At 37.2% G+C, this 21,183-nt stretch overlaps 1 protein-coding gene across 7 annotated transcripts in view; it reads right to left on the bottom strand.

The window, feature by feature from the left end:
- Positions 1–21,183, bottom strand: part of LOC122891894 (cyclic AMP-dependent transcription factor ATF-7) — a 94,318-nt gene that overhangs the window by 72,605 nt on the left and 530 nt on the right. For 5 of the 7 annotated variants that reach the window (XM_044227918.1, XM_044227923.1, XM_044227924.1 and 2 more), the window contains exon 2: positions 2,524–2,592. In XM_044227918.1, coding sequence (XP_044083853.1) covers positions 2,524–2,571 — 48 coding nt within the window. In that variant the 5' untranslated portion in view covers positions 2,572–2,592. Of the gene's footprint in view, positions 1–2,523; positions 2,593–8,928; positions 8,942–19,983; positions 21,166–21,183 lie in introns of those variants that run through there. The other 2 variants (XM_044227920.1, XM_044227922.1) reach the window with 2 other exon arrangements.

Below are 21,183 nucleotides of genomic sequence, written 5' to 3'. Positions count from 1 at the left end.
AGGTAAAGTCTGGGCAGAGAACATACACTGAAATAATGCAAGATTCCTACAGTTTTTGTTTGTTGGTTGGTTTTATAAGGATCCATCTCTTGAATTATGATTTGCTTTCATTCCTTCTTCCTCTAAGAGGTAGAAACCACTGATTTTTGAGGTTTCAATGGCAGTAGGTTCTAAACCATGTCTTGTAAAAATTATCATGGTCCTTATTACCACTACTGGGATTTACATAGCTTTTTAAAAATTATTCTACCATTTCTGGAATACAAATTTTGAATCAATGACAGTGGATTATAAATAGCTTAAAGGCCTCAGGTGACTCCAGGATGAAACCATTTTCAAGAGATGTAAGAAAGCTGGATGACAGGCCTAGGGTAGTTCGCTTTCCCAAATGTATCTTCTTTGCCAGATTTTTTCCACTATTTCATATAATAGAAAGCAACCACAGTTGTTTACCACAGTAAATCTTGAAGAGATCCTACTTTAGAGTTAATTGTTACTAGATATTGGGGGAAACTTGGAAGGAGACTAAACTTAACTAGAGAACTACAATTTTACCTGATCATAAAATTCTGACATGCAAAGGAGGTAAAGGGACAAACAATGCTACCTTCTATTCTTTTCTATAAAGCAAGTAACTAGAATACAAAAGAAGGTAGCAATCTCCCTGAGTTCCATATCCACTGAGGGGTGGGGAAGGGGGAAGGCTTCAGGACCAACACTAGAGGTTATAAAGAATCCGAACAACCAAAATACCAGCAAACAATTCAGAAATGGGAGGAAGAAGTAGGGGAAGGAAAAGGCTTATGACAAACAGTATCCAACAATACAAAAGGAACCAAAGTAAAAAGTCCCTACTATTTTTACCACCTCTAGCCCAAGCAAAACAAAAAGAAATTTCAGTGAAAACTACTCTTTTCTGATGAGACAGCCTAAAGAAACCCATTTATACCTTTATTTTCAGGGAGCTTACAAGATGCTTTTTCTGGTGTTTTCCTTTTATTTTATAATCCATTTTAATTTCTTTAAGCCCTTGTCTAGGTGGTTTTAAGCATAAAACATAAGCAGGGCACTGAGAAGCTTAAAAATAAACAAAGAAAAATAAAAGTATGAGAAAAATAAAATCTTTTCACCAAAACTGCAGATTTTTAAAGAGAGATAAGTGAAAAGGGTCCCCGGTATCAATTATGGGAATCACAGTAAATAGTATTACCAACAAATCCACATGCAAAAATTTGAAGGGATCAGGTTCAGATATATATTCTAATATAGCTGTCTGAAAAGTGAAACAAATCTACCCTAATTTCCCAAGTGGCTTCTATTGTAAAAGAATAAAATACAAATCAGATGGGGGAGAACAGTCAACAATAAAGCTGAAAACTGACAAAATAGGAAATACACCCTATGACACTGAATACTTCAGAATGCAATGGCTTTTTTAGCCTTTTCTGAAATTTTCAGCATTATTGGACTTTAGAATCCTTCTGCTTATTCCTTGTCACTATCTCATCCCATTCACCTCTCAAATTCCAATTCTTAGGAATCTCTGGAACTTAACTCTTCTTTCTGCTGAAGTATTTACAGTGTTTAATAGAACTAGTCTGCAATCTCACATACCACCAGTAAGTGTCACTGGGCAGTCACATGGCATATTCCTAACTGAACAGAAATTCAACCTTTCAGTTCTATAAAATCAATCCATGAAGGCCGATAAAACTTCCTTTGTATGCTTTTCTTCATCCTTTGTGAAACATGGCAGTAGAGGAGGGTTTAGGAAGAAGAGTTAAGAAGGTACAAAATGGGGGGGTGTGTGGGTAAAGAAGCAGTTTCAGCAAAATTACTTTATTAAAAAAGCATATGATGAAAGTATCTGACACATAATGTACAGATATGCAGACAATAACATGGCAGCTGACGCACAGAACAAGGCATCCTGCAGTGTCAGGGAGGGAAGATGGCTGAGAAATCTTGTAGTTCATACATTGCTGTAAGATCTCAGGTTCTATGTTGGATTTGTATTTCCTACATAGATAGAGATCTGCCTTAGTTACCAACAGTGATTTTCTGGATCAACAGTCCAAAGAAACTTTTCTCTCTTATTTAAAAAATCCAACATACTCCAGCAAACTGAGGCTCACGATGAACGGATACGTTCTCAGCTGCCTATTCTAAATATGTTAAGCACACTTTTATATCCCCGAAGGTTGAGGAAAAGATATTTCTAAACTTGTTTTATATTTAGATGCATAGCTTTAGAAAGCAGGAGAGAGCAACATGTATTCCTCAACACTGTGGGTTGGGAAACAAACACCAGTAGAATAACAATATGAAAGAGAGCAAGGCAGATTTCATTACGGTAGAGTGCCTACACTTCCTCATAACATGGATTTACACACTGCAAATCCTCTGATCTGATTACCTCCAGTGATCACGTAAAATACCGGCTTTAAACTCTTTGCCTTAGTGATAAAACAGCCACTTTGATTCACAACGAGACATTCACAATAAAGTATATTGTAAACGTACCTGTCCACAGCCTGGGGCATTGCACACAAACGGTCTGTCGTCTCCCATATTTCATATAGCAGAGCGGAGCTGAGGAGGGGGAAGCAGGGGGAAAAGTTATGTTAAATACGCTGGAGTTAAAAAAAAAAAAAAAGTGCTTCAAAAATATCAAGCCTAGAAACAGGTGTTCCAAGAATGCTGTCTATCAAAGCTATAAACACGGGCTACTTTGGGGAGACCCATTAGACAGGTGGCATATGATCTATTGCGCCTCAACTGAAACTTTTAATTAGAAAAATTGAGACCTAAATAGTCAAGGAATTTCAAACCTTTGGTAGATTTCCCCTCTTCCTGCTACAGTATATAACACACTCCTCTAGTCTGCTGAATTACAATCAGTGCAGTTCCCTATGTCAATAAATCCACTGAACATTCGATGCGGAAGCCATATTTCTGTACTAGAGAAGACCAAAATTTGTCATTTAATTAATTAAGGGATTATAGGAGGGGTGCTCCATTTTACAGGGCTATAATCTGGCTCCCTGGTGTATAAACTACGAGACTGTTGGCAAGGGCCGTTTATCCCAGATTATTGCCAAAGAAAACAAAGCACCCATCCTATTGGGCTACACGGGAAATGATTTTCATTAATAAAAAAATAAAAATAAAAACCTTCTCTCCCCACTGGGAGCCTCCTTCTCCCCCCCACCAATCGTCTGTGGCAAATGGAGAAATATCGGTGCCCTTCCCCCTCTAATTCTATTTATGGCTAGGTTTTTAAAAGCAGCAATAAAACAAATGTCGACTCTTTGGGGGTTTACTGGGTGAATATGTTCCGGCTGTTTGTGCCGCTCTCGGCCAGAGTTCTTGGGCTGCTCTGTTGCAGCCAACAGATGTGTGTTGCTGCAGGGGATAAAAAAAATGGCACTAAAAGGCATCACCATCCATCCTCTCTATTTCTCTGAAGAATATAACAGGGCTTATACTGTTGTTTTTTAATTATTGAAACTAAACTCTTGAAATGCTGATCGAAATTCTTTGTCAAAGAACAATAATTTCAATATGAATGTGTTGGGGAAATTTCTCATTTCCCACTTAGGAATAAAAATAGAGGTGGAGATGGATAAGGATGAGAAATGCAAATCATAGTAAAAATACTCCTAAAAGATAAACAGGGTTTTGAAAGGGGGAGGGCACAAAAATAGACTTCACAGAATAAACTCCTAAAGTATATTTTCGAACATCTTTCTATAAGAAAGGAAGGTGTAGAAAAGAGCATTAACAAGGGAAGATGAAAGAGGAAGAACTATAATTTGAATATGCCTAGAAACAACTTCAGAACTGTAACCAAATTCAAATTTTTATTTTGGAGATAAACCAAAATATCAGGTTACCCTCACTCAGGTCTGCATTAAAATAAAATGTTAAAGTGCTAGACAGAATTTGGTTATCAGAAAACCCCGCTTAAAACTCAGAGGGCAGCTAGGTGACATCTCTCCTACTCTCTTAAGACTCACTCTGGGGTTGGAAACCAGTATTTCTGGTAGTCTGATCAGTAATTTCACAACTAATCAGTGTTTAAAATTGTGGGGTGCCCCATAAAACAGAAAGGGCTTCTTAGTCATCTTTCAGTGTGCTAGGAACAGGGTCTAACTATGAAGGAAACTGATGCTGCAGCATTGCTGTAATGGAAGAGAGCCTGTATGTACATAGGTGCACACAGATTTATATCACATTTAGCCAGGATAAATTGCTTCAATAAATTCTTTTCCTAGGAGAAGCCAGCTGAAGCTGATGATTGGGTACTGGGAAAATGAGAGCTTTATTCTTCTTCACACAGCCCCAGGACAAGAGGGTTTTCTGGTTTGTTTGTTTTAAATACATAATGATTTTTTAGCACTTTCTGGAACTATGACATAGTGCAAAAAATAAATATCAAGTAAATAAAAGTAAATAAATGCAAAGACCATGGCCATCACGACTGAAAATTCAGAACACTTCTGGAAAGCAATTCATCTCTGGAAAAATTCCTATCTGCTGTGCTGGAGATAATTTCACTTACTAGTCCCAAACCCTGCTTTCCTTATATAATCATGAAATGAAAATTTAATTTCAACAGGATCCTGTAGCATATCTTCAACCAGGAAGTAAACTACAAGGGCTAGGGCAGATATAACATAAGAAGCAGGTTAAGATTCCTTCCTTTTACCTTGTTTCTGTTATTTGGCTAAATTCTCTGTTTTCTACCTAGTTAGAGGAGAAAAGGGGTGCTTGCTGGCTGAGAGTAGGACAGCACTGGCATAGGAAGTGACCAAATAAACTCCAGAATGGTTTCCCTCCAACCACAAAATTCAAAATTTAACTTGCTTTTGTACAATCATATCACAATATATGGCTTCCAAATCCATTTAACTGCACCCTTACTAGGAAATAGAAGTGAAAAATCACAATTTTCTAAAAGAAAACAAAAGGCAAAACCAAGCTGAGGGAAAAGTATTAAATGCAACAAAAGCAACCATTTTCAGGGCTCAAATATGACAATCACTCACTAGGATTTCCTGCTTCCTTCCCACTTTACTGGCTTTTTGTTTTGCCATTTTCAGCAAAAGGAGGATCAAAATGGAAGGAAGAAGGCCCTCGTTCTTAAATACCCAGAATTATTCTGAAATCATTCCTCAGTATCTTGCTGCTTTTCATTTCCATCATTTTCACTTTAAAGTGATTTGTCTTTTTTAAGAATTAAATATATTACAACAACAATCATCTGTTCTCCTACTTAAAAAACAAAAACAAAAACAAAAACAAATCCAGCTTACATCTTTTCAAATTCCCTGTTAGCTGTATCAATTGCTACATACAAGGAATGCCAGTGCTTATTTCTATCTGATAGATAAAACAAATCTCTAGTTATGAAAGAGGTCAAATTGATGCCTTCTCAAGAACAAAAAGCAGCACATTTCTGTCATATAAACAGGCTGAGACAAAGGTGAAATCCTGCATAAAGATGCTGCCATTCACTAGACCATTTGGAACTATACTACTTGACAAGTAGATCACGTGTCTGGGCATGACACTCAAATATGTGTCTGCTCCCCGATCTATTTCTCAGGATGAAACTCAACATTTTGTACAACTAACCAATAAATGACAGGCAAAGGATACACACATTAAGAGACATTTCCAGGAGGAAGTGAGATGCTTCCAGAGGAGATCTTAGAACAGGAAAACAAAGATGCAGAAAAAGGCTGTTCCAGAGGCCAAGTCTGCAGAGGAAAAGGCTCAGTCACCAGAAGGCATAAATGATAAAAATTACTATTTACTCAAAAGAGAGAAAGTTACCTGAATGCTGGGAGAGAAGTGAAGAAAATCCAAGGTTTAGAGACTGGTTTTTAATAACTGGGATAATTTCATAAAATCTATGTTAAATAGTTCTGTCAAAGCCAGAAGTATATCCTAAAATGGCCAATGTGCAAATAAGAAAACTGATTTTCTATGTATGTAATGATATACATATATACGCATATATATCTTTTTTCCGTCTTTTTTAATAGAAAGAGAATGGAGTCTGTCACTGAGGATGATAAAGCCAGTTCTCTGGACCCAGGTATAATAAAATTATTTCTCTAGTAACTAACTGCTGTTCATAAAATGGCCCAACTGTAGCAAAGCATAAAAGCCACATACAAACACACCCAAGAGCCTCTTCTTAGATTCCTAATAACAAAAGCAAATACTGCTAAGTACAAAAATTGAGAAGGGCATATGCACCATTAATATCAAAGATTCATGAAAATCTAGAAGGGGTTTAGACTAGCTATCATTCATTCACTCAAAAAACATTACTAGGGAACTAAATGCCAAGCAAAGTGGACATAAAAATAAAAAGACAATAATCCTTTGCCAAAAAAAAGAATCTTTCACTCATCTGTGTCAAGAAAAAATAGAGCTGGAGAGTAGTTAAAGCAGTAAAAAAGAGTTTTTTAGTCAGAACTATTGCAATAGAAGAAAAGAGACCTCTGTATAGAACTGGGCTCAATTCTGAATATATCATGCGCAAGTGGAAATTTATAGCCAAGGACCACGGAGGGGGTTAATGGATGGAAAAGTACTAAGAGGAAACATCAGGAGAAGGGGGGATTCTGACTAAACCAACCTAACAAGAGTCTTGCTAAAGACAGGCCAGGATGATGATAGGTCACCTAAGGGATGGTGAAAGATGAAGAACATGATCAGATATGAGGGTGATCAGATATTGATGGTGAGGGATTCTTGCTAAAACTGGATCTTACAAGAAAGTACACTGATGGGCCTAAAAGAAGGTTCAGAAATCTGCCTAAAGTTTGGTCAGACAATGAATTTTTGTCATTTGGCATTAGAGATGCCAGGTAAGTGGTAAGAATGATGATTTAATTCATAAGTTCAATTAGTCAGAGATTGATCAGCATATATATTAGATCTGTTGCTATTTCTTATTCTTTGTGGTCATTTATCAAATTCCTTTGCTAGACAACTCCAGAGTACAGGCAAGAGCACAAAAAAGAGTTATGTAAAGTCTTGGTAAAAGATCTGGCAAGGATAAAGTCTGAAACTAATAATCACAATTTAGTTTCTAGATCAAAAAGTAAATATGGTCAGTTTTAAAATTCATCAATTCACTGGGGTGCCTGGGTGGCTCAATCGGTTAAGCATCTGACTCTTGGTCTCAGCTCAGGTCTTGATCTCAATCTCAGGGTGGTGAGCTCAAGCCCCAAGTTGAGTTCAACACTGGGCATGGGGCCTACTTTTAAAAAAAACAAAAAACAAGAAGCAAAAAACCTAAAATTCATCAATTCAGTGCCTACCCACACTCTAGGCCCCAGAATTCAACAGTGAATGAGACAGACAAGGTTTCTACTCTTACAGTGCTTATAGTCTAAAAGGAAGAGACAGGGCGCCTGGGTGGCTCAGTGGGTTAAGCCGCTGCCTTCGGCTCAGGTCATGATCTCAGAGTCCTGGGATCGAGTCCCACATCGGGCTCTCTGCTCAGCAGGGAGCCTGCTTCCCCCTCTCTCTCTCTGCCTGCCTCTCTGCCTACTTGTGATTTCTCTCTGTCAAATAAATAAATAAAATCTTTAAAAAAAAAAATAAAAAAAAATAAAAGGAAGAGACAAACACAAAGCAAGTAAGCAAAATAATTTCAGATTAATAGCAGATAACTGCTATGAAAGAAATGAAATGGTGATATGTTAGTGGCCATGAGCAGGCTATTTTAGTTTCATGAATAAAAAGAAAATGGCTGTGACCAAAATGGGAATGGGATAGAATATAGAGATCTAGGTTAAAACTTCTGGAAGCCTTTCCTTTCATAACACAGTTTATTTTTGGTAAATACTTACTGATTTAATATGAAGCCAATATTTAGGTATACTCTGCTGAAATTCTACATTTATCTTCCTGTTTCTTTTATCATAAAGCTGCCAGCTGTGTCCACAAAACAACTGCTATACAGGTATTTATGTATTTAAAGCTAAACATATTTGACATGTTTTAAATACATATACAACTACTTTGTGCCTAAGGCACTTGATGTGACTACACTCAACCAACTCCATGCTTTCCTTATCATCCAAATAGCACAGAGGTGACTCCACAGCTTTCGGTTAGAGTGCTAAAAAATGGGGAAAAGGAAGATTATTTGTCAAATTAACCTTTCATTGACTCTTGAAAACAAAACCTAGGCCAGAGCTGTTAAGATATATTTTCATGTATAAAAGAATGCAGCAGGGGGGGCCTACCTGGCTTCCTAGGTAGACAAGCCACTGTGGTTGTGAGTTTAAGGAGTTGCAAGTTCTTGGGGGTTTTAAGTTCAAGCCCCACATTGGGCGTGGAGTCTACTTAAAAAAATAAATGAAATAAAATAAAATCTTTAAAAAAAAAAAAAAGAAGAAAAAAAGAAACATTTTAAAAAAAGAATGCCACAGAAATTCTTACACCTTCGGTTGCCTGGGTGACTCAGTCCAGTCGTTAAGTGTCTGCCTTGGGCTCTGATCATGATTCCAGGGTCCTGGGATTGAGCCCCGCATCAGGTTCCCTGCTCAGAGGGAAGCCTGCTTCTCCCTCTCCCACTCCATCCCTGCTTGTATTCCCTCTCTCACTACCCCTTTCTCTGTCAAATAAATAAATAAAATCTTTAAAAAAAAAAAAAAATTTTTATACCTTCATATAAGACTTTTGGGAGTACATATTTGAACAATCTTTCTGGAAAGCAATCTGGCAATATTTATATTGTCTTAAAATGTTTTGTATCCCTTGAACAAATCATTCTTTTTTCAGGACTTTATTCTGGGGTTAAAGCCCAAAACAGGGACCACTTATATATTAAAAGGTTTATCATAGTCATATTTATAACAATAAAGAACAGGAATTAAATGTTTAGAAAAGGGGCACCTGGGTGGCTCAGCGGGTTAAAGCCTCTGCCTTCAGCTCAGGTCATGATCCCAGGGTCCTGGGATCGAGCCCCGCATCGGGCTCTCTGCTCAGCGGGGAGCCTGCTTCCTCCTCTCTCTGCCTGCCTCTCTGACTACTTGTGATTTCTGTCTGTCAAATGAATAAATAAAATCTTTAAAAAAAAAATGTTTAGAAAAATGGATCAATGTAAGAAACTGCTTGACAAGAGACTATATTTAAGTTAAGAATAACATTTCTGGGGGCACCTGGGTGGGTCAGTGGGTTAAAGCCTCTGCCTTTGGCTCAGGTCATGATCCCAAGGTCCTGGGATCAAGCCCCACATCAGGCTCTCTGCTTAGTGGGGAGTCGGGAGTCTACTTCCCTCCCCCAGCCCCCACTTGTGATCTCTGTCAAATAAATAAACTCACTCTTAAAAAAAATAACATTTTCTGAAAGCTATTTAATGACATAAGAAAATGCTATATATTCTATAGGGAAAAAAGCAGGATATAAAATTGCATATGCACCATAATTCCAAATCTATAAAAATAGAAATAGGGGCGCCTGGCTGGCTCAGTCAGTAGAACATGCAACTCTACAACTCCTGATCTCAGGGTCATGAGTTCAAGCCCCACATTGGGCATGGAGCCTACTGTGGGGAGAAAAAAAAAAAAAAAAAGGCAAACAAAAGAATAAGCGTATAAAAAGATAAGGGAATTAGCATCCAATGTTAATAATGGTTATCTCAGGATAATGGTATTCGGGTAATTTTGTTTTCTTCTTCGTACTTTCAGCATTTTCTGAAGTTTACACTGATCACAGATTGCTTTTAAAAAAATAAAAATAATATAGGGTAATCTAATAAAAAAAATCTACATGTTAAAAAAAGGTCCACATCTGGTACACTTTTTTTTTTTAAAGATTTATTTATTTATTTATTTGACAGCAGAGATCACAAGTAGGCAGAGAGGCAGACGGAGAGAGAGAGAGGAGGAAGCAGGCTCCCTGCCGAACAGAGAGCCCGATGCGGGGCTCGATCCCAGGACCCTGAGATCATGACCTGAGCTGAAGGCAGAGGCTTTAACCCACTGAGCCACCCAGGTGCCCATGGTACACTTTATTATAAAGTACTAGACAGTATATTTAAAAATCATGCAAGGCTGTTCGTTCATTCTCTACTACAAAGCAAAAGATCCAACTGACAAATTCAATTCATTTTTTGGACTACAAAAAAATCTTTCTAAAATTATAAACTAGCAGCTTCATATGGAAATAGACACGGTGGAAACTTACATCAATACACAGGGTAATCAAGCAGTTCAAGATAGTTCCTCCTTTGTTACCTTCAAGAACCCATTTTCAGAATCCCATGAATGCTCCCTAAAGAGTATTACTTATATCAAACACTTAGAAATTGCCCCAGCCATTCATCACAGAAAGAATAAAGAGAGCTGAAACCAAGCTTAGCAGGTACTAAATGTCTTTCAGTTCAGTTATAAACAAGCTAAAAAAATGTAGACAGGCACCCGAACAGAGCTCTATGGGCTCCATTCCCTTATGATATTAAAAAGAAAGAAATTATATACAAACAGTTCTCTTCCAAGAACATAACTTTGGATACCAAGTTTCAGACTCTAAGATAATTGAGCTGCTACTAAGCAAAGAGTACAAACACCAAAGATCTCTACCACAGCAGTCTCAACATTTTATTCTCCATAGGATACTCAGTGTTGCTGTGATTTGCATTACATCTAGAAAAATGATTTAAGGAAAAGATGCCAGTAAACATATGAACTGTGAGACTATAATGAATATTATGTGAACCTCAGAAAACAAAGAAGACTCAAGTTTTACTAGGTAGTAGATTATTTAGGAATTGAAATTTCTGTTCATAAATTTTGGGTTTGTTTTCCACCGTATTACTTAGCATAAAAACAGTTTAGCATATATTATTTCACTAGTAGGTAAACCAACTGCCCCAAAGGGATTATACAGAAAGCACATATATCACTATAATCTTAAACTAACTTGCCTTACTGTTTTATATCAGAGTTTTTGTAAAGCACTTTGCTTACAGACTGGAAAACTGAGGTAGAGAGTTAGAAAAAAAAAAATAGACAAAAGATGAGTCAAGAGGTTAAGGCTCACTTGACTCCTAGTTACTTATTCTCACACACTTCAAAGAAGATATAAAAACAGACAGCACATCTTTTTAGAACTCCTAAAAGTTAAGGACACCTGGGTGACTCAGTCCATTAAGACTCTGCCTTCAGCCCAGATCATGATCCCAGGCTCCTGGGATGAGTTCCGCTATGGAATCCTTGCTCAGTGGGGAGCCTTCCTCTCCCTCTGTCCCCTGCTCGCCCTGCATGTGTTTTCTGTCTGACAAATAAATAAAATCTTTAAAAACAAAACACAACCTCCTAAAAGCTGTATGATAAAGGGGCACCTGGGTGGTTCAGTGGGTTTAAGCCTCTGCCTTCAGCTCAGGTCATGATCTCAGGGTCCCGGGATCGAGGGATCGAGCCCCCACATCGGGCTCTCTACTCATCAGGGAGCCTGCTTCTCCTCTCTCTCTGCCTGCCTTCTGCCTACTTGTGATCTCTGTCTGCCAAATAAATAAATAAAATCTTAAAAAAAAAAAAAAGTTGTATGATAACCTGCCTATTGTGTAACTACTTCCAACTGAATTGTGTTACTTCCAAAAATTTACACATAATAGATGTTTCTTATATGTTTATTATACAAATGAATGTCCAGAAATATGAATCGGGAGGGACTACTTCTTGGAGCAATTTTTTTGTCTAGAAAAATTAAATAATGTTCATAGTTTCAACATTAAGAGTGTAATTTTTTTTTTTTTTGTGGTGGACAGCAAAGTAAAGTTTACTGAGCGATAGAAAAAGCTCTCCAAGAGGGAGGGGACCCAAGAGGGTTGCCCAACATTAAGTATATTTTATTATAATAATTTTTAAATTCATAATCCAGTTACAGTATATGTCAAGGATTGGCAAACTTCAGTCAGTGGGCCAAATCCAGCCTGTCACCTCTTTTTGTATGGACCACAAGCTAAGAATGGTTTTTACATTTTTAAATGGTTGGAAAAAACCAAAAAAAGAGTATTTCATGACACATAAAAATTACATGACATTCAAATTTTAGAATCCATAAAAAAGTTTTATGGGAATACAGCCATGCTTATCCTTTGCATGTCTATGGTTTCTTAGGTGCTACAATGGTAGAGTTGAATCGTTACAAACAGACCTCATGCCTGCAAAGCCTTATTTACTATCTGGCCTTAGTTTGCAAACTCCTCGTATTTATAAATAACTATTATTAATTAAAATACATGGGTAATTAGGAGATCCCAATTTTGACAAATGTCAGAGTGTATGTGTTAATCAGTAAGAACTTTTATATTGTGACTATTCAATTTAATTGAATTAATAATAATTTCTTTTTAAACGACTACAAATTTTTGAAATTTGGTTTTTTGTTTTTTAAGGTAGACTCCACACCCAGCGTGGAGCCCAACACAGGGCTCAAACTCATGACGGGGAGATCAAAACTTGAGTCATGACCAAGAGTCAGACTCTCAACCGACCAAGCCACCCAGGCGCTCCCCCTCACTTTTTTAAAGTCAACTCTACATCCATTGTGGGGCTCAAGCTACAACTCCATAGTAATAGTATGTAGTATGTATATAGTATATAGTAATATGTACTTCTGACATATGTAATATGCTCTTCTGACTGAGCCAGTCAGATGCCCAAGAAATTAGGTCTTCTAAAAATAAGGTTAATTAAGCTAGCTCCATAGTTCTCAACCTTAACATATTCACTTGGGCACCCTGAAAAATACAGATTCCTATGCCTCCCGGATTTTCTTGGCTTTGGAGCCCAAGAATTTACACTTAAAAAAAACCACCCTGGATAATTCCGGTGCAAATGGTCAGTAACTCAGCCTTTGAGGGACACTAAAATGGTTGGAGAGCTTATAGTTCTTCTATAGTAAAGGGCTGTATTTTTCCCATTTGGTACTACAAGACAGCAGTTCTCAGAGTGGGCTCCCGGGATCCCCATAGATTCCTAAGACCCATTCAGAGGGTTTATGGGTGTTCAAGTCATACATGGATGAAAGATCTATTTAAAGAGCAAGACAGGCTAATTCATTTTAATGTAACAGTATTAAAATTCAGAGATGTGGTTTCAGATTCTACACAACAGTCAACCATTAAGAAACTACCCCATTTTGGATTCTGGTATAGTATCAAAGAAGAAAGACTATCTACAATTATCTGAAAAGAATCTTTCTGTTTCCTGGGCTCCTGGGTGGCTCAGTCGGTTGAGCATCTGACTCTTGGTTTCTGTTTATATCATGATCTCATGGGCTGTGGGATCAAGTCCCACATCAAGCACCTCGATCACCAGTAAGTCTGCTTTAAGACTCTCTCAGTCTGCCCCTTCCCTTCTCAAATAAGTAAGTCTTTAAAAATAAGTCTTTCCGGGGCACCTGGGTGGCTCAGTGGGTTAAAGCCTCGGCCTTCGGCCAGGTCATGATCCCAGTATCCTGGGATCGAGCCCCGCATCGGGCTCTGCTCAGCTGGGAGCCTGCTTCCTCCTCTCTGCCTGCCTCTCTGCCTACTTATAATCTCTGTCTGTCAAATAAATAAATAAAATCTTTAAAAATAAATAAATAAATAAATAAATATTCCCTTTTCCTATTAGTATCTGTGTGTGAACCCAGGTTATCTTCATATACATCAACCAAACAACATACTGTAACAGACTGAATACAGAAGCAAATATGAGAGTCCAGCTGTTTTCTATTAAGTCAGACATTAAAAGATTTGAAGCCCTACACCCCAATTTTTCTGACACTATAGTAATTATTTATGTTGTTATTTGAAAGTGAGTATTTTTTCAATTTCTCCACTTTAATTTCTAAAATGCTCAATATCAACAGATATAACCAAGACAAACCAAAGTCCTTTGTAGTCCCCAACAGTTATGAAGAGTATAAAGGGGTTTGAGACCCACTACTTTTTTTTTTTTTAAAGATTTTATTTATTTATTTGTCAGAGATCACAAGTAGGCAGAGAGGCAGACAGAGAGAAAAGAGGAAGCAGGCTCCCGCTGAGCAGGGAGCCCGATGTGGGGCTCGATCCCAGGACCCACAGATCATGACCTGGGCTAAAGGCAGAGCTCAACCCACTGAGCCACCCAGGCGCCTCCGAGACCCACTGCTTTAAGAAATACACAAACAGGGACGCCTGGGTGGCTCAGTCGGTTTAGCACGTGCCTTCAGCTCAGGTCAGAATTCCAGGGTCCAGGGATCGAGTCCCACATTGGGGGGGGGGTGTCCTTGCTCAGCAGGGAGGCTGCTTCTCTCTGCCTGCTGCTTCCCCTGCTTGTGCATGCTTGCTCATTCTCTGACAAATAAATAAATAAAATCTTAAAAAACAAAACAAAACAAACAAACAAAAAACAATAGAGTACCCTGGATTGATCAAAGAGAAGGTTCAAATTAATTTCTGGATTTTGAGCTCTGACATGCAAGGGACAGGTTTCCAAAAAAGGAGCCAGCTTAAATAGATCAAATACTTTTGTATCGAATGACTAAAAACAGATGGGAATGAGAATTAGGCTGAATCATAAGTTAGACAACACATGGCCAAACCTTAGAACCTATCTGGGAACAGATTCATATAGGCAACTATTTGACTAGAACTTTTTTTAAGTCTCTCTAGGCTTTTGAAGGATTCAAGGAACTATTTTAAGCTATCCTCAGAAAGGTTAATAAAAACAAAGAAGCAAAAGCTTACTAAAGTGACAGCAGGAAGCAGAGTTAGAAATAACTAGAGAACACTATATGTGTCTATGTTTGGCCTCAATATGCATTTTAGGAGTTGAAAAATTCCTGGAAACTGGAAGGCTGTCAAAAATCTAACCCTGTGTTTTGGGTTTTTTCCTACTCATTTTCAGATAAGGTATCATCCCTAAAACAATACACCAGTAGTGATCAACCCGTAAACACTAATCCTTAAGAATACATGTAAAATCTTCATGCACTTCTTCTTTTTTTAATGGACTTAACTTAAATACACTACTAACAACAATAAACCTGAGACTTTACTATTAAACCCTAGTATGAGTTAAGTCCTAGATAGGAAATTGCTACAATAATGACAATCATGGAGATGCTTAAAAATTCTCAAGGAAAAAAAATCTGTTTTCTAAAGACTGTCCATATACTGGCAACACAGTAATCTGTTTGGGGTATTCTAATGCTCACTGACTGACTTTCAATAATCCCAAACACAGATGTGTAAAATATCAGCAAACTACTGCTTGCCTATAACTTAAAAAAATAAAGAAAATGGTAGTACAGGAGACACATTACTACCAGAAATACCAGAAAAACCATGTTAAATAAAACCAACATGGTGTTACTCAAGTTTGATAAAGCTTAAATAAACATTACTGGCAAGAAACTTGGTGCCAACACAAATCATTTACAGCAGTCATACGTTCTAGTCAATAAATCATCCTGTTTTTATAATATAGTCTGGCGTACTCCTTTTCAGAAAGAATGATTATGCTCTATTTTTTAATCTGAAAAAAAGTAATTTTTCTAATGCATGGTAAATTATAAGCCCCAAATACAATCTGACCAATTTAGCATATAAATCTTCTTTGTCCACTATGTCAGCAAGAAGCACTATACCAGGTAAGATATTAATAGGTAATTCCACTCAAAACAAGTTGGATTTTGTGAGATGGTGCAGCAATGGCGGAACAACACGGTTCCATGGAGGCCCAAGCCACAAGCTCACAAAGTGACTTTTTAAGCTAAATCTTAGCCCCAGTTACACTTTCACAAGTTGATATTTATTAAGGAAAAATGCATTCTTGAACAGAAAAAAGAAACCTTTTTTTAAAGTAAACTCTACACCCAACATGGGGCTTGAACTCACAACCTGAGACCAAGAGTCCCAGGTTCCACCAACTGACCCAGTCAGGCATCCTGAAAAGAGAAACTTTTTATATACTCGGGTTTCAAATGTATGAGAACATCTCGGGTTTCAAATGTATGAGAACATTTAGGATTAAAATTGCAAGAAGATGAGAAAAAGCTAACAAAGTGAAGTTGTTTGTAATGAGTTTTGTTCTCCGATTAAGTGTTCCTAATCCTTCATAAGATTACTATAGTTTAAAAAAGAAAAAAAAAAGATTACTCTAGTAACTCACATTTGCCTTAGTTGGGAATCTTTCCTACATGTCTGCCTAAAATTTTTAAAAACTAGGTAACAAATTTGTCTTTTCATAAAATTTTTCCTCTTTAAGGTAGCCAAGCAGTATACCTTTACTTTCAAAACCAAACTGAATTTTCTTCATTGTACATAAGCAGTGGGTATATTATTCAGACACCCCCCATACACACACTTTCTAAACAAAAGGATAAACAAGAGAAGGAAAGAAAACAAAATACTATGGCTTAAGGGGATAGGGAGACAAACTATTTCAACACAAAGTGTCCACCAGGGAAATTCTGTAGAGAAAATATCATGATGAAATATTTTAAGACATGAAATGACCCCAATGCAAAATTTTGTTGTTGTTGTTGATTCTTGTTTTGTTTCTTGCTCAAAGGAGTTATTTCTTGACATTTATGTTCCTTACTTTCTGTTTAGCCATTCCCACTGGGTCAGTAGAACCACTTCAATTTCATTTTCTTTAATGTCTCCTTTTCTTCAATAGTAAGTTCTTTGATCTGAGTTTCTATTTATGAATGTTTGGACTGGAAAGGACCTTGAGGGGTCATCAATTCCATCGTCTGCTTTTCAGGAGAATTCATAACTAAACAATCTCAAATGGGTAAGAAGCTATCAAAAGATGTACCCTGTCCCTAACAGCATGCTACTTCATTCCACAGAGACATTTCCATTCACAATTTTTTATTTTTTAAAAGTGAAAGTAAAAATTAAAACCCCAAAAGAGGAAGGTGCTTTAAAAATGCATTTATCAGCTAAAATTGCTCAAACTTAAGTTCAACTATCAGGTCTAAAATTAACACACAGGAAAGTTGTTGGCTGCCAACACAGTCTTTATTCCCTAGAGATGTCTTCTGATGTTATGGCTTATTTCTAGCACAATTTTACCTATAGCACAAAGCATGACAAACTTAGCCCACCACATCAATAAACTATAAAGGCAATTGTGTGTGAGGGGGTGTGCTTTCTTTTACAGGTAGTATAGGTTTTTATTCCAAACAAAATGAAAAGTTAGGTCTAAATTGGAGACGTCAATATTATGGGGAGGCTATGATATAACTGCTACATGGATAATAGTTTAATTTTTTAATATTAATTTAAAATGCCATGTCTTCCTAAAAGACTCCAAAACAGAATTTCATTTGATGACACAAAATATCCAACTATGCAAAAACACTGTTAATCATTCTAGAATTATTTTGAAAAATAAAAATAAAGGATGCAGGACCAGCAATGTTGGAAAGGGGGAGGCAATTTTACTTTAAAACATAGGGAAATTATTAAATAGATGTCTTATAAACAACTGACAAGTAACACAATGATTTATAAACACTAGCATGACCTAGCTAGGTAGCAACTAATGTCTAACTTCATTTTTCACCAGGTCACTAGCCTAGGAGCTTAGGGATAGGTCAGAGACAATGTATTTAGATTTCAACAGGATACTTCTTGATATTAGACAGGAAATAGAAGTTAGATGATAAAACAGAAGGTGAATTCATAATTGAATTTTATGTAAAAGATTGACTGATGGATTAATATCAACCTAATGATATCATGTTGATGTTATATGGCACTGCTCCACCCTTATAGATTTCTACCAGTGACCTAAAACAAAAACATAGATGTTTATGTCTCATTTATCAAATTTATCTATCAAAGATACAAACATGAGGATATGAGGACTAGCTGAGGCCAAATAAGATTATTAAGCTAAAACAATAAACCCAAATTAAAAAGATGACAATCACAAGGATAAATGTAAGGTCATCAATTACATTTAAAAAATCAATTACACAAATTAATGCGATCTTAGGCTTTAAGAATAGAAGTACAGAGCACAGCAGAAAAGAGGCCATACTCTTCCCCGTACTTTGTATTGATCAGATTATACCTGAGGTGTTATATTTCAGATCTAGATAAGAAACCCTAAATACAGGCAACCCAGCTGATGAGGCCTAAACTTTATCATTTAAGGAATGGCTAAAATAACTTGGGATATTTATCCTACTACATAACTGTTATCAAATACTTAAAGGGCTACCATGCTGACAAGGAATTAGGTTTATTTATTATAGTTGCAAATGGCAGAACTAAAGAGCTTCAGCACAATATAAAGAATGTTCTAAAAGTAGACCACCAATAATGGAATAGGGTATCTGTGAAGTGGGGACCTCTTTCTTATTGCATTAGAAGTGAAAAGACCCACCTGCCAGGAATTCCAAATATGACGTATTTTCATGTTTCATGAATATACTTTGTCCCAAAAGAAGCCTCCTTCAGGAAGGCAACATTCAAATACTGATGCTTAAAAATTGTTTTCTTTGACATGTTTCTAAATAGATGGAAGACCTTCTTTTTTTTTTTAAGTTTTTTTGTTTTTGTTTTTTAGTATTCTCTAAACCCAATGTGGAACTCAAACTCACCACTCAAGATCAAGAGTCACATACATGCTCTACCGACTAAGCCAGCCAGGCACCCGATGGAAAATTCTTTCATGAACTCTCAAATCATAGTGCCATTTTTAGAGAAACCAACAGCAAAAAAAAAAAAAAAAAATTAATGCTTTTTCTTTTTAAATGAATGCTGCATTTGTTTTTCTGGAAGAAACAACATCTGCACCTTAACTTTAGTACCTTTATCAAGGGATAAGGGACAATTATATGCCAGCCTGCCAACTAGCCTCCAGAAGAGAGCTGTCTTTGTTATACATTTACATGGCAAGGCTATTTGCTCCACCTAAAACTTCCTTGCAAGGAGAAGGCTCCTCCTTCTCAGACGTGGATGAGGCTGCTGTTAACACTGCTACCTCCTACTGCAGCCTAGGAAAAACTCCGTCTTGACATGTACAAAACAATAACTTGTGAGAATTTCAGAGCAGCTGTGTTCAGGCAGAGCCAGGGACTTTACTTGAGGCAAAGTAGCAGCTTAAGAGTTGGATGAAAAAAAACAATTTTCATTTGGAGCTGGCGGTGGAGAGAGGAAAGAAAAAGGAGGTACAATAGCAGTGTCCATTAATATCTAAAAGCCACAGTAAATAAAAATGCTTAAAAATTACAACCCTGGAACTATCACAGGATGTAACCTTTGATCCACAAGTTTAAAAATGAGCAGTGTTGACACTCCCTAGCTTTCTGCTAGGTGTTAACACTGATGAAATTAAAGAAAAAAAAAAAAAATCTTGCATTTGATAGTGCCCCAGTTAAAGCCACCACAAACTCGAATATGGAAGAGTAAAACAAGGGACTTTGCTCTTTCATTGGGTATTTTTTGTTCTGCTGCCAGGCAAACTGTGAAAAGGTCTGAATGTCCAACAGCACTGCTCTGAATGTGAAATATTAGAACTCAATTCAGTAATTAATGCTAAAGGGTTAGTAATTAATTGGTCTCAATATGTCGTAGGGGCAACTTTCTGGCTAGGAGAAAAAGATTCAAATGGCCGCTGAAAACCAAAGATTAATACAAAGCAACATACTCTGGTTTCTCTTCATGAAACAGCTTTACCGGCATTTCAGACATTATTTTGCTTCTCAAAAGTACAAGGAGAAGAGAAGGATATAAAAGACAAATCTATGCAGCAGCAAAGCAGCTCTTAATTAATTGGCTATATTAGTTTAATTCATTATTAAATAATACACACCTATCAAACAAAGGGCAAAGGCTTGTCCCTTTGCTGTACAGAATTAAGAACAAACTGGTAAGACTACTTAGTATAGCTGCCAAACTTTTCTTTAGCTTCTTTTCTTACAGACATGTTACATTTCGCAATAGCCTCCACTTACCTTACATCCTCCATGTTTAAGTACAAATTGTGTTTGATTTCCCCAACCCTTGCCCTAAGATATTATGACATATCTTTAACTTCTGAGTTTAGACACAAAGGAAGAAACTGAAAATTTTTCACTTTCCTGAAATATATGTCCATCTTATTTACACCGTTTAAAAATATATAAGATAAGCTAACTAAAACTAACCACAACTAACCATTTAACAGCTCCAAGAATATGAATGGATAAGACACACATTTAACAAAACAAACTTTAGCATATTTTTCTGTGCTTATAATAACTGTAAAGACCAATGTCATTACAAGAATTCTTACACTACTGCAAGGTTTTTAAATATAAGAATCAAGTGAGCTTGCCCAGAAAACTCTGCACATCCCCACAAACCTACACTTACTATGACACAACCTTCGGAGATACTAAAACACTATTAAGTAGAAAGCAAACTTTTAAAGTTAGCAAAGTAGCAACGCAGCAATCTGGGTAGGAGGTGCCCTGGGTAGTAAACACCCCAGTCAGAGAACATAACAAGCAATTCAGAGCAACATGACTCCCAATGGGGTTCCAACTTGTACCGCAGAAGTCCCAAGCCCCCATCCCTGAGTTTAGGAAGAGAGGAGTGTAGGAAGAGGAAGAGAAGAGAGAAAGGAAATCAGAGCAGAAGTGATGAAAGTGTTCTCTATTTCTCCTCCTCCACCCCTACCTATTCCTGCAAGCTGGTCACCAGACTAGGTGCCATATACAACAAATGCCCCAAATCAATATCCTAGGCTGCTTCTGATACCTAGGCTAAAGACCTGTATATATCCGCTGTCTCCTTTCCAAACACCTCCTTTACTCCTCTAAATTCCCTTACACTCTTCCCAAAGTGATGCCTTGGCTGGTATGCCCACCTCTATAAAGTATTCCTAAACTCATTCACTGAATTTTCTCAAAATTCATACTTTCTCTCTGAAATCATGCCCTTACTCTTTTTTCATAATTTTCAAAATTCAATCAAAATGCCATGACTCCCATTTCCAGTGATTTACCTCTACCTTTCCATCCAAACCCAATGCCATATTTTCACCTACTGTTCCCTACCTCCTGCCTATTACCCTTGGCTCTTCATGCCAAGCCCCTAACCCCACTTTGATAAGCCTGAGTCTTCAACCAATTTAGCACCCCACCCCTTCCTCCCATTCCACCCCATCCCAT

The sequence above is a fragment of the Neovison vison genome, chromosome 12 (genome assembly GCF_020171115.1).
Source record: "Neovison vison isolate M4711 chromosome 12, ASM_NN_V1, whole genome shotgun sequence".
In the NCBI taxonomy this organism is placed as follows: domain Eukaryota; kingdom Metazoa; phylum Chordata; class Mammalia; order Carnivora; family Mustelidae; genus Neogale; species Neogale vison.
This window is presented reverse-complemented; position numbering and strand designations above follow the sequence as displayed.